The sequence below is a fragment of the Dendrobium catenatum genome, unplaced genomic scaffold (genome assembly GCF_001605985.2).
Source record: "Dendrobium catenatum unplaced genomic scaffold, ASM160598v2 fragScaff_scaffold_183, whole genome shotgun sequence".
NCBI classification, from domain to species: Eukaryota; Viridiplantae; Streptophyta; class Magnoliopsida; order Asparagales; family Orchidaceae; genus Dendrobium; species Dendrobium catenatum.
The window spans coordinates 304,753-318,280 of NW_021318645.1; the positions used below are offsets into that span (position 1 = coordinate 304,753).

The following is a 13,528-nucleotide window of genomic DNA, read 5'->3' on the forward strand; positions in this document are numbered from 1 at the left end:
ACCTCCTTTTTTTTTCCATTTATTCTTGCTGAGTGTTGTTTGAGGTACTATAGTAATAACAACAAACCTTTATTCAATCATGTGAGGTCAACTACATAAATATTTTTTCTCCATTGAGTGTTGTTTGAGATGATAACCTTATTTTTTTGCAATTCATTGAAAATTTTTTTTTTCCATGTAACCCCTTCATTAGAGGAAGGGCTGACCTGAGCTTGAGATTTCGTGGTTGGAGGTGGCATGGGTTTAGGAGGGTGTTTGGGATTGGATTGGGGACAAAGAGGCTGGATCAAGGGCGTGTTGTTGTGCAGATATATAATGCTTCTATCTTAGTTCGAGGAGAAGTGTCATTGAGCTTTGATAATCTTTTCTCTCAAAAGGGAAATCTCTTTATTGTTATCTTATGGAGGAAAACTTTATATATAATAGAGTAAGGAGCAACCATGATTTATACCACTTATTAAATATAGAGAATATTTATATATTGACATTTTCCTATGCTAAAAGATAACTAAAAGGGAGGGTGTATGCTATTCTACCATGATCGTCAATATTTGAATAGAAAAAAGCAATTAAAAAAAGCTTCTCAATAATACAAGAAAATCAACTAAATGAATGTAGAGTTTTCAATTATGATGCACCAACACTTTTCGTCAACGAGTTATGTAGTGTCTGATATGTATCGGACATGACATACATCCAACACGCATCTGACACTTGTCAGATATGTCGAAGACATGTCCATTTAAAAAATATTAAAAAGAAATTTACCACTCGTGTCAAACATTTTATGAAAAAATTTTAAATATAATTTATTGTATCCCAATTTTTATTTAGCAAAAAGATAAAAATTTATCCTAGTGAGGGGATTGTGACTTTGGGTGATCAAGTCATTAATAAGAGTACACGTTTTAGATATCTTGGATCTATTGTTCAGAGTGATGGTGAAATAGATGGGGATATTATCAGCATAATTCAAGTTGGATGGTTGAAGTGGAGGAATGCATCGGGCTTGTTATGTGATAGAAATGTACCCCTCAAACTTAAGGGAAAATTCTATAAGATGGTAGTGAGGCCTGCAATGCTTTATGGTGCCGAATGTTGGCTTTTAAAAGAGAAGCATAATACTAAGTTAAGTGTGGCGGAGATGAGGATGCTCAGGTGGATGAGTGGCTTTACCCTTAGAGATAGGATACGAAATGAGCATATACGTGAAAAGGTTGGAGTAGCTCCAGTAGAAGATAAGATTAGAGAAAGTCGCCTTAGATGGTTTGGTCACATAAAACGGCGGCCTTGTGATGACCCGGTTAGGAGAGTAGAGGTATTAGATTTGACTTATGTTAACTTGTTAAGAAAGGTAGGGGTAGACCTAAAAAGACTTGGTTAGAAAATATTAGGAATGACCTTTCTTTATTAGATTTAAACGTGAATTTGACTTTTAATAGGACACAATGGAGAAAAAGGATTCATGTAGCCGACCCCACGTAGTGGGATAAAGGCTTGACGTTGTTGTTGTTGTATGTGGGCTGATCATGTTAATAAATAAGGTTTTTCTTAATCAGGTTAGTAGGCCTGTTAACAACTGAATAAAAAGTAGATTAGCAATTTAGTTGTAAATTCAGAATAAGTTTGCGTAGTGGGATAAAGGCTTGACGTTGTTGTTGTTGTATGTGGGCTGATCATGTTAATAAATAAGGTTTTTCTTAATCAGGTTAGTAGGCCTGTTAACAACTGAATAAAAAGTAGATTAGCAATTTAGTTGTAAATTCAGAATAAGTTTGAACCTGTTAGGTTTCCCATGCTGTAACTCGAAAATGTTTTATTAAACAATGCTATGTATTGAAGTATGACTATCCGATGATTACACTATCTTAAACGGCAGTTAACAAATTTAAGCATTTTAACATCTGAATTAGTTTTCAACAAGTTGGCTTGAAACTCTCATGGCTAAACTACTATATTGATCTATAGAAGCAGTTCAAGGGGTTATTTTACCAATTGGAAGTATTATGTTTCTGTTACGTTCTACTATTCCTTCAATGGTTCTGTAGATTTTTGGCATAATTAAGACTTAAGTTTCAAGGCTTGTTCATTTAGAACTATATAATAATTTAAGCTTTGTTTTACGGCCCCTTTACTTTCATTTGCTATGAATGTTATGGTTCTGTAAGACGTATTAATGAGATTGAAGCGGAATTCACTAGTTTTTTATTGTTGTAGGCCATTCCACATGCCGTAGCTTTGGTTAGATCTGCAGACAATAAAAGCCCAAGGGAAGCAGTTGAGTTTCTTTTGCAACTTTTGAAGGTAATTGCAGTTGCTGGTCTTATGCCAAAAATTGTTGCGATTGTTTTGTGAATAATTTATCTTACTGCATTGTTTTGAAAATGCCATGTTTTCTTTGAAAGCTTTTTAGCGTAGTATTATGGTGATGTTCTAACTGAGCAGACCTTTAAGTATCTCATATTGAAATGCAAATTTAGATCATGATCACTACTGCCATATTTATCAGTTAAATAATTAAATGTCAAAATATCAAATAAATATGAACTTGAGCCAAATAACTTGAAAAAGACCCCAACTGCACGCAGATTTCAGCACCCTTTTTTCCTTCTGCAAACTTAGGGGAAAGATTCCTTGCAGTCTAAGCAGCCTGTTGTTTCCTGTTTATTCTTTTTGGAGGGGCTAGATTCTGTTCAATGCAAGTCGGCCACCACCTTACTTCCATTTTTATTAGGCAGAGATTCATGATGTGGCTGCTATTTTACTGCTCCTGGTTGGCATATGTTCTTTTGGGTGGGTATGAGGGTGCAGCCAAATGATCCTCTGGATTGTTTAAATTCTGATACTGCCCTGTTCGTAATTAACTTTTATAGGAAAAAGTCATACCTGTATGAAAAATTTTCCCCTTAAACATAAACCCTTCCTTAAAGCTCTTATTGAAAATGGTGAGGGCCTTCATGGTATATCAGGGAAGAAGCTCATGCACATGTTAGGTGGACTTTCTGTGAGATAACTGTAAAGTACAATAGCTGGGTTGGTTAGGTTGGCGTACATTTTATGTCTATCTTATTCTCCGCAGATTTCCATCCATTCATTGAGTTGGTTATGCCAATTCACCTCCTATCGCCCATATTGTTTGGAGTTGGGAGTGGGCTGCTGAACACACAATCTCTCTCTCTCTCATTATCTATTTAAATGTGCAAAGGTGTAACATTAGACGTGCCACAATGGGATAGTTGTTCTAAAGGATGCATATTGCATCAATGTTTTCTCCAGATTTTCTTGATTTGCATTCCTTATCCGGGCAAACTATTGTGGCCACTTACATTCATTTATAAAAGTTATAGTTGATTCACAAACATTAATAATTGGTAAAGAGCTACTGCCCTTTCAGTTGAAAATGACGATCCTATCCATGCTAATCCGTCTACATCATGAGTGTCCTTGTTGTCTTTAGTTTCCAGGACTGTACCTTGACAAATTAAAAAAAAAAAAAAAACGAAATGGTTTCTGTTCATATCGTTCTTCTTTTAAATTCTCGGTATGTAAACCTAATCCTATTCAACGTTTGCTTGTTGACTGTGACCTGCTGAAATAGTGTCAATTATGATATGATTGACTGCAGCCCCTGCATTGTCTTACGTTTTTAGCTGCCTATTCTCCCCTTAAACCAAAGTAAGTGCCAACAAGGATCATCATACGAGTGTCTGAGCTCAATTAGATTTGAAAAAATTAAGGAAGAAAATAACAGTCAAATAAAGACTCTGTAGTAGTTATTACATAAAAAATCTTCCTATGATCATACCACAAGTTCCAATTTATCAAGCAAGAAATAAATAAGTTTTGTGGTTGCTCTGGAGAAAAAAAAAATCTAAGAAGGTTAGGTCAAATTGAAGTTTGAACTTCACTCATTTATCCATTGCCGTTAGTAATGTTGGATATAGAAGTTGAAGGCTTTGACGTACATATAAACATCTAAAATTACTCTGCTTCAGAATTCACAATTGTCTTATTGCACGGCTGACTACAACTGCATTCAAAATAAGTAAGTTTAAAGCCTCACGAATAATAAATCTTGTATTATGGCTTGATATGTAAATATTTGCTTAGGAATGTGAAAATTTGTTTCACTACTAATGATTTGTTATTTGTTGATGGCCTCATTTTCCCCTAATTAATTATGATGATAAATTTGATTATTTATTACTAATCAAATGCACTATTAACTGAACACTTTCATTAAAAGGTAACATGTCCTAATCTTACTATTCTCCTAATATTATAGCTAAAAAAGCTAATTCTTGTTTGCAACGAAGCACCCCTTTGAATTTTTGGTGTTTTCTCTTCTCAAAATTTTTTGCTGAATGTTGGTGAACATTCATCATGCTCTACCTAGTTGCTGTTTTTTTTTTTTTTTTTTTTTTTTTTTTTTATTTTTTTTTTAACCTAGTTGCTGTTAATTTGCATCTTTCTTTAGGATTAGGTTTGTTCCATTACATTTTTTATAGGACTTATAGTTCATCTCAGCTTTTCTACATCCATATCCAAATAGTTGGGGCAAGTGTAGTAATGTTGATGTTTATTCGTCTATATCACCATCAAGTCACCTTATTTGTTTATTTTTGCTATTGTTGATCTCCGTATGCATTTTGCAATCAATGTGATCAAATATGATGAAGATGGCTGATGGGTCATAGGCTACAATTGCTGCTCGCCGACTGCTCCAACAAATAGGTTAGAAGATGAAATTCCAAGTAAAGAAGTAGAAGAAATTTCCAAATTGAGAAGGAAAATAGGGAAGAAAGAGAAGGTTTAAGATTTTCCATTTCCTTTTGCTTTTAACTTGTCCGTGGCAACTTATACTCAACCTTTTAAAATTATTATGCTTCTAATTCACTCCCTTCAATGGTGACATCTGTCCATAATTGCTAATAAACTTAATGGTTTGGGAGATATAAAATAAACTCTTGTACAGTTGGTTACATAAATTATATTCTTATGATCACTTATATTATTAGTCGCACATCCACTCACTCCCTAAGCTTTGTGCGCCTGGTAATCCCTCATTCATGTTGGTTGAATCCTCTCGCTGTGTGAACGCTGAATTTCACTGATAGTCTGTTTGGTATCGCTTATCTTTGTCTTGCTTTGTTGTTCCATCACAGTATGTGGGTTCATAACAGTGATGAACAATAGAAGCAATATGGGGCAACATGCATTAAAATGTCTAAAACGTCGCTTGTCTCACATAATAGACCATGCTTACACGTCTAGGATTTCAAAATTACCGAGAATGCGCTTGCATATGGCCCAATTTGTTGTACTAGAAAAAGGATGAAAAAATTTCTTGGGGCAATAACGTTAATGAAAAGAATTCATGCTATGAAAATTGAAAACTAGACATGGGTGAATAAAAACTTTCATTAGGCGAGGACTCAATTTGACACACTTCAAATAAACATTGTATGCATATAAATGCATGTTTCATAAAAAAATCATCGAATTCTTTGGGCACCATTTTCTCATGTGCATGCTGTATGGCAATAAAAAAAAAAAGAAAAGAAAAATAAAACTTAAACTAAAGCCCCTTCCTTCCCATCTTTGTTGATCTATCTTCACATGTGATTTCCCACACATTGCTTTACCAGCTTGCACAATACAATCAATACTGCTTACGTTAGTCATCAAGATTCTTAGGCATAATTGATGTTAGGCACCTTGAGAAATATCGTCATGTTTACGCATCGTAGATGCAATTCTATTGGTGATTGTCTTTATAAAGATTTTAAAAGCACCATTCTAAAGACTTATAGGTTTGAAATCTTTAAGATATTCAAAATACACTCTTTTGGGAACATGGTAGTGGTGGTAGAGCTAGGTTTGGCAAGAGATGCTTTACCATGGTGAATATCATTAAACATAAGCTCGAGATTTGGATGAATGATAGACATGCTTTGAAAAAAAACACAATAGACATGCATGTTTTGAAAAGAGCTTGAAAATCCATTAGGGCCAGAAGAATTGCTAGGTCCAAAGAGAAAATCACCTCTTTTGTTTTATTTATGGATAAAAAAAAGAGGTATCCAATCTTAAAGTGATAGAAGGATCATCATGCAGGTAAAGCTTAAGAAAGAAAAGAAATCTTTTAAGGATTCTTTATTGATAATCTCTTTACAATATGATATGATTGGAGGGGGCATCCAACCCAACCATTCGGTACAACATGGACCAAACTAGTCATCTGACTGGGCAGACCTAGAGCAGAAAACATGGAAAGTTCTGCCCCCCTTGTTGAGCAGCAAAGTTGTGATTTATTATATTATGAGGAATAAGGACGGAATTATTTAGGAAAAGGGTTTCAATTTGAATTTAAATAAGAGGAAATATTATTTAAGGATGTTTCTTAAAATATGTTTAATTGTTTAGGAAGGTTTCTTAAATTATGTTTAATTGTTTAGGACGGTTCTATTTATGATTTTGTCTTTTAGGACTATTTAAGGGGAGTTGTTTAGGGTTTAGAGTATGTGATTGCTGAATTTTGTGTTTTACTATAGTTCTTTTCTTTGAGGGCTTCCTAGCTGAGTCTAGATTATTTGGGAGAGCTGATCTACCTCTCTATTCATAGATCACATATATCCTGTCGTTTCCTTCTTGTATAGTCCATTAAAAAGTGTTCTGGAGTATTCTTCTTCATCGTTTTCTTGTTGCCAATTTCTATTTTGTTGAAATTGAATATTGAGCCAAGGTTTTCTTCTGCATCTGCTTCATATCACAATAGATAATAAAAAACATGAATAATATCATCTTTATTGTGAAAAAAACTTAAAACCTTCTGAGATAGAGTGGATGAAGCTATATTTTTGTCTACCATTAACAGTTTTGTGGGAAAAGAAGTATTGTTATCCCCTTAAATATATAATGTCACTTTGAATTTTTGATGCCAATAAATTTCTTTTTTTTTTTTCAGTTTAACTAAAAGCCATTTTTTCTCTATGTTTTAAGTCTCTAAATATTTTAAGGAGCAAATCCTATTCTCGGTGAAGGCTTAGGTATGATATGGTTGCTTCGTAGCTGTGGGCTCCGAAAATTCGACTCCGGCCTCCCCGCCATTGATTGTGCTTTTATTTGGGCGAGGGAGTTTTAACGGACTAAGTTCCGAGGTAAATTTTGGAAGGCAGATCAGTTTGTAGATAAGGGGACAAATTTGAATTCTCCTTAGCTGACAGAGGGCTTTGTGCCCTATCGATTATATCCTATTGATTCATATCTCAATGATTTGATGTCATTAATGAGCGTATCGGTTCTGGCTATAACCGGTATATGTGGTGCCATTTGGCGGCAAAACCATTCGGTTCAGAGGGCCCCGAGTCATAACCGTTTATCCTGCGGTGTCATTTGGCGGCAAAACCGTCGGTTAGAGGACACGTACCACGTTCTTGCTAGCAGGAGATTATTTGAGAATAATCATAGTGATATTTTCGATTAGGCATTTGGCTCTTTGTGAGCTGAAGTAGTTTTTAATTTGTTCACTTCGGCAAACTGTTGAGGATGGTGGATGAATTTTACTTTGAGTGGTTGATGATTGAGTTTCAATTTTAAATATTTTGGATTTTGGAATTTCTGGATGTTTTTTGGGAATTTTGATGGATATTTGGGAGTAATTTGAAAATGTTTGTGATCCCCTCCGGTTGAGATAAACATTCAACACGGCCATCATCGGGGTGTTTGGGGTCATTTTCCTTTATTGACTGAACCCTGTCAATTCGACCAAGCTGTTGATTGATGATCGGGTTTCTCGTAGGTTTCTGCCTTTGTTTATGAATTTTATTTGTTAAAGGCCTTGAAGGCCTGATATGAATGTATAAAATAAACATTTCGGTCAATTTTGTGACCGCAAATTTATTCAATGATTTGAACCCTGTCTACTTCTATTTATCTGCTTAGGAGGTGTCACGATCCGGCCCGGTTAGCTCGCAAGTGTGAGGCGGGAACTGAGGTCGGACAGGAGGAAAAAAAAAACTCACGATACACAACTTTCATATCTCCAAACATGAACCAAAACGTAAGGAAAGAGCCACTATAGAGTCTTCAAACAAAAAAAACTTTTCATTTCTTCAATACAAAAACACTAACATAAGGATTCCACATTGAGTTTACAAAATACAAAAGGAGATCCAATAATCATTTTCTTACTTATCATTTCTAAACCTTCTATACAAAAATCAAAACTCAAAAGAACCTGCTGCCCGTCATCTCCCTACGATGGTAAGTGCGCGGTGGTTGGTCTGTCATCTATCCTTTCTTAGATCCTCCTGAAAAGTGTTCCCACAACGAGGGTGAGTCATAAAACTCAATAAGTGTGAATGGAATTCAAATGAATTTAGAGCCAATAAAAGGAAACTATAACATGCTTTAGTATTTTAACAAAATAATCATTAACAAATATCAAATTTTGCTCAAAGAGATGCATACCTTTTCCTCAACCTTCAAGTTCTTATTCCTTTCATAATATTTCCATTTTTCTTTTAGCATTTTGCTTCACATGATAGTCTCAAATGCATATAACATGAATATGAATTGTTCATAATAGTTTAATATGTAAATATAACACCCGTCTCGGGAGTACCACTTATACTGATCAGGTACATAAAATTTGGCCATTTCTTTTACCATTAGTTCATAGGAATCATCCTTTATCATGGCTCATAAGAGCCTCCTTTATCATGTGATATTCCCGCGTCAACATGCACATACACTTATTACATATATAACCATAAGAGATGTTTTATGTAAACCATTCATAAACTAATCAAGTGTATGTTTTCTTAGGGATATGCATGCTTGATATGCTTATGTGTGCTTTTGCATGTAAAGATGAAAGACATGTATAGTAAGAGTAGAGAAATGAGCATGAGATCCATTCATGAATTATACATTTGCATAAAGAGAACCTTTGCATTTGCTTCAAATGTTCATGATCTTTTACAAATAAACATGAGTCATTAAAACATCATAATAAGCATAAAGGAGTTTTGCTATTTCTATGTAATTGCAATGAAAGAAAAGTTGACTAAATTTATAAGAACGTCCATTCCATCTACCTCAATTTGTACACCACAAGGTGATCCTTCAAAAGTCCTCACGCCCCTTTTCCTCTTATGAAGTCAAACTCTACAAGTGGCAAGCATAAGGTATAAGCATAAGTTCTCTCTCTCAACCTTAAGAAAAACCCCTAGGTTAAGCATGTAACTCTTCAACACATCAAGCATTGATTTTTCTATAAAACCCCCTCACATAAACCATGCTAATTCCATTACCTTCACTAGAATTATGATTCCATCCTAACTCTAGCTTTTGAAAAAATCCTAACCATTAGGACAAGCAAAAATATCTCCTAAAAAGAATCCATCTTCACAAAAAGACTTCCTAACAACAAATAAAAACTTTTCTACAAAGGTATTTTGATAGAAAATCAAAATTGGATAAAACCCTAAATTTCAAAAATCTACATTTTTATAAAAACAATACACATTAGAGTTTAAAAACATCACACTACCTTTCCCTAAACTTATCTCAAAGAAAACTCTCATTTCTTCAAAACCCTAATTTACAAAATTCAATTTATTCTTATAAAACTTAAATCAAATTCCATAGTTATCTTTCAAAAATCATTAGGAAACCCATTTTTTGGAGAAAAACCCTAAAATTTCTCTTTCCAAAAATCTTGAGAAAGAGGGGGAAAAAATATATTCCAAAGCATACCTTTGGCTTCCCTTAACCTCCTCTACGTTTTCCTCAATTTTTCACGCCCGAAAATCCTCGCCGGAGCCGCCCGAAGAAGCCCGTCGACGCTCTTACCCGCGCCTCACGCCCTTCGTTCCGCTCGGTTTGGCCTAGCGTGCGTGAAATGAGAGAGAGGAGGGGTTCGGTTCTTCTCATAATAGGAAGATGGGTGATTTCCTAATGACCCTTATGCCCTTGCTTAAACAAATTCGGCTTAAGGGACAAGTAAGGGTACTTTGGGCATTTCTATTCTTCCGAAAATTATAATTTCCAAAATACTTAAAATACGATATAGGTTCTATACATCAAAACGGTTAGAATTTTGCGTTATATGTTCTTTCTTAATTATACTTTGGGAGTTTTGATAAACTAATATTTTGTGGTTTTGTACTCTGGGACATGATTTTATTGCATCTATTTTCTTACTTTCCCCTAATTTTAATTGTCATTTAGATGTTTTTATTGTATGATAGAATTTTACTATTTTTTACTTGCTAAAACTCTTAAATTCTCATTTACGCAATTCTTCGTAGGCGAGGCTTACGCCTCACACCGCCTCAAGGCGCCTCACGGACGAAAAACGCCTCGAGTAGGGGTGTTAATTTCGGGTCACGGGTCGGGTTCGGGTCGAACCCGAAACTGACCCGGCACTATTCGGGTCAACCCGAACCTTTCGTTTTTAAAAAATGGTTAGTTTTCCTGATCCGAACCCGACCCGCTTCGGGTCCGGGTCAACCGACCCGACCCAAATGACCCGTTTCTAACAAAAAAATGGCTAATTTTCGGGTCAAAAACGGGTCAAACTCCTCTTTTCGGGCCAATCTCGGGTTGCCGGGTCAAAATCGGGTCACTTTCGGGTCAATTTCGGGTCAAAGGATTAACCCGAACCCGACCCGATTTTTGAAACGGGTCGAAATGCTGAACCCGAACCCGACCCGTTTCGGGTTCGGGTCGGTTGTTCGAGTCGTGTCAAATATTGACACCCCTAGCCTCGAGGCTTATTTACGCAATTTTAAACCTTGCTAGGATCAATGTATTTCATCTGACATTGAGTCACCATTGACTGCACAAGTGTTTTTTGAGTTCCCTCGCGTGTGATTCAAGTTTTGTTCTTTTCTTGTGTTTGAGTTCCAGTTCAGTTTCATTCAAACTTGAATTCATCAAGCTTATAAGTCCCACTCAACGTTGTATAATTCGAGTTCAAGTATTTTGTTTAGTGTTCAAGTTCAAGATCTTCTAAAGTTCTTGCAAGTTCAATTAAATACTCAATTTGATTTGAATTTGGATCCAGACTGATTTTATTTTATTTGAGTTTTGACCTTTAGAAATCATTTAGGTTTTGTTTAGGTGTTCTATCAAGTTCAAAAGTCCACAAGTCATTGTTCATTGGTGTCCATCTTTTGTTCTTTTTTGAGTTCAAACAGGTCCGAGTCTGAGTTCAAGTTCAGCTTGTTCAAATTTTGTCCAAGTCTCTTATTTCAGTGAAAATTTCGGCAGCCTCCCGACGTCTCCCCCGTTTAGGGGAAAAACCAAGAGACTGGGCCATCCCCCCACGCTATTCGAGCGTGTATGGTAGGTGTCAGGGGACACCGGGCCGTACATTTTTCATCCCACCACACTACTCGAGCGTGTATGAAGTCTTTGAAAGGTATCCATACGAGAGCACAAGTGAATCTCTCCACCACGCTACAAGAGCGTGTATATGGCTTACCCACTTCTTCATATGCGTCGCACTGGGCTCCCTCCTACCGTGCTACGAGAGCACGTATAGGTGATTCCTCGGTCCGCAGCAAACACCGAAAATGGGATTTAAAGTGATTACCTGCCTCGTCGTAGGCACCGCACCGGATTTCCTCCCACTGTGCTACGAGAGCGCGTTTAAGGGGTCGCCAGTCCGCCGCAAACATTGAAAACGGGAACTGAGTTTAGATTATACCTTGGGGGAGTCGTCGGCGACTCTCGGCGGTGTCAGCTCGAGGATCAAGGCAAGAGGATCACACATATTTTATTTAATTATAATTAACATCAATTAAATATAATTAATTAACTAATCATTTTTAATTAATCATTCTTAATTAATTATAATCAATTAAAGTTATTAAAATTGATTATGATTAATTTAGAATTAATTCTAACTTAATTAACATTAATTAATTCTAATAAAATATAATTATAATAATTAATTTATAAATTTTGATTAATTAAAAATAATAATTGTAGTTAATTACATTTAATTAATATAGTTTTAATTAATTATATTATATCATTTATTTATATAATTAAAAAAAATAACTTAATCCCTCTGCTCCGTGGATTTGAGGGATTTGGCCGTGGGAGCATGCGCAAGGGAGAAAGTTACTTACACAGCCAGTGAGCTTCCGTTTTTGTTTCTGATCCGGCGGGAGGGGAAAGTCGTCGAGCAAGCGGGGTCGAACACCAGGAGCGGGCCGAAGAAGCGCACGAAGGGATAAAGTTATCTTCACCGTCGGCGGGTTCCCTTGTTACTTCCGATCAAAAATGTCTTAACCTCCGATCCGACTAGAAAGGGAGGTCGTCTGAGGCGCGAAGTCGGGCGACCAGGAGGGTGCCGAAGAGCACGCGCGAAAGGGAGGAAGTCGCCTTCACGATGAGCTCCTGTGGCCACTTCCTATCAAACTGTTGTAACCTTCGATCCGACAGGTAGGGAACGGGTCGGAGGAGGGGCCAAGCCGAACAGCCACGAAGGGTTGAAGAAACGATCGGAGGGGAGAAAGTTCCAAAGCCAGCGAGCTCCTGCGGTTGCTTCCGATCAAAATGCGTAACTTCCAATCCTACTGGAAGGGAAAGTCGACGGAGGAGCGAAGTTGTTGAGCTACGAAGGAGGAGGCGAGAGCGTGAGAGAGAGGGAGTGAGCTCGGAGGGGAAAGAGCGGGAGCGTCAGTGGAGGCCGAAGGCCTCACTCCCTTTGTCTTTTATCGACGCCAGGTGGGATGAAACGACGCGAGGTCGTGCGAGCAACGTGCGACGCCTGCATGAGGTATGGGATTTTTTTTTATCTCTTTTTTTTGTGTGTTTTGATATAGCAGGTCAACAGTAGCCCTCATTTAGCTTAGACTGACTAAAAATATATTTTCTCCACTCCTTAATTCTTCTCTAGATGAGCTCTAGTTTTAAAAACGTTCTTTGGGCACCATCTTCTTGGACATGAAAGCTTTTCCACCAATTATAGAGCACATATTTAAATCCATCCTTTCTAAGTCAATGATTCTTAATGTGAAAATTATGATATTTGTAAAGATGAGACATACTCTAACGGAATGTAACTGGAGAATTACTGGATAAGATTTTAATGAGTCTGTTGATCATAATTAAGAAATTCATCATCAATATCATGAGATGATGAACCAATTAAGCATAGCAAGAATCTAATTCTCTCACTTGGGTAGCTTCTAAGTCATTAATTCTTACAATCATATATAAATAGGGTTTTTTTTTTAAAGTGTGATAGTTAATCTATGGCATTCTGAAGTTCTATTTTTTTATATGAATACTTTTTTATGTTTTGTGATGATGATCCTTAATCATATGTGAGATCTAAATCTCATCCTTTCAAACATTATTCCTTTTATCTATTTGAGGAACAATGTCCAATGATCACGTGAGGCAAGACGCTCTATGGTCTAAGGTTTTAACAGAGATCTAAATGTAATGATATGATAAATTATATTGATTGTGTTCTTTTTATGATCTCTATTTAATGTCTATG

At 36.3% G+C, this 13,528-nt stretch overlaps 1 protein-coding gene across 5 annotated transcripts in view; it reads left to right on the forward strand.

Moving 5' to 3' along the window:
- The window catches only part of LOC110097248 (transcription initiation factor TFIID subunit 2), a 114,944-nt gene that overhangs the window by 87,169 nt on the left and 14,247 nt on the right, over nucleotides 1–13,528 (forward strand). For all 5 annotated transcript variants that reach the window (XM_020823515.2, XM_020823514.2, XM_020823516.2 and 2 more), the window contains exon 19: nucleotides 2,218–2,304. In XM_020823515.2, coding sequence (XP_020679174.1) covers nucleotides 2,218–2,304 — 87 coding nt within the window. The remainder of the gene's footprint in view (nucleotides 1–2,217; nucleotides 2,305–13,528) is intronic.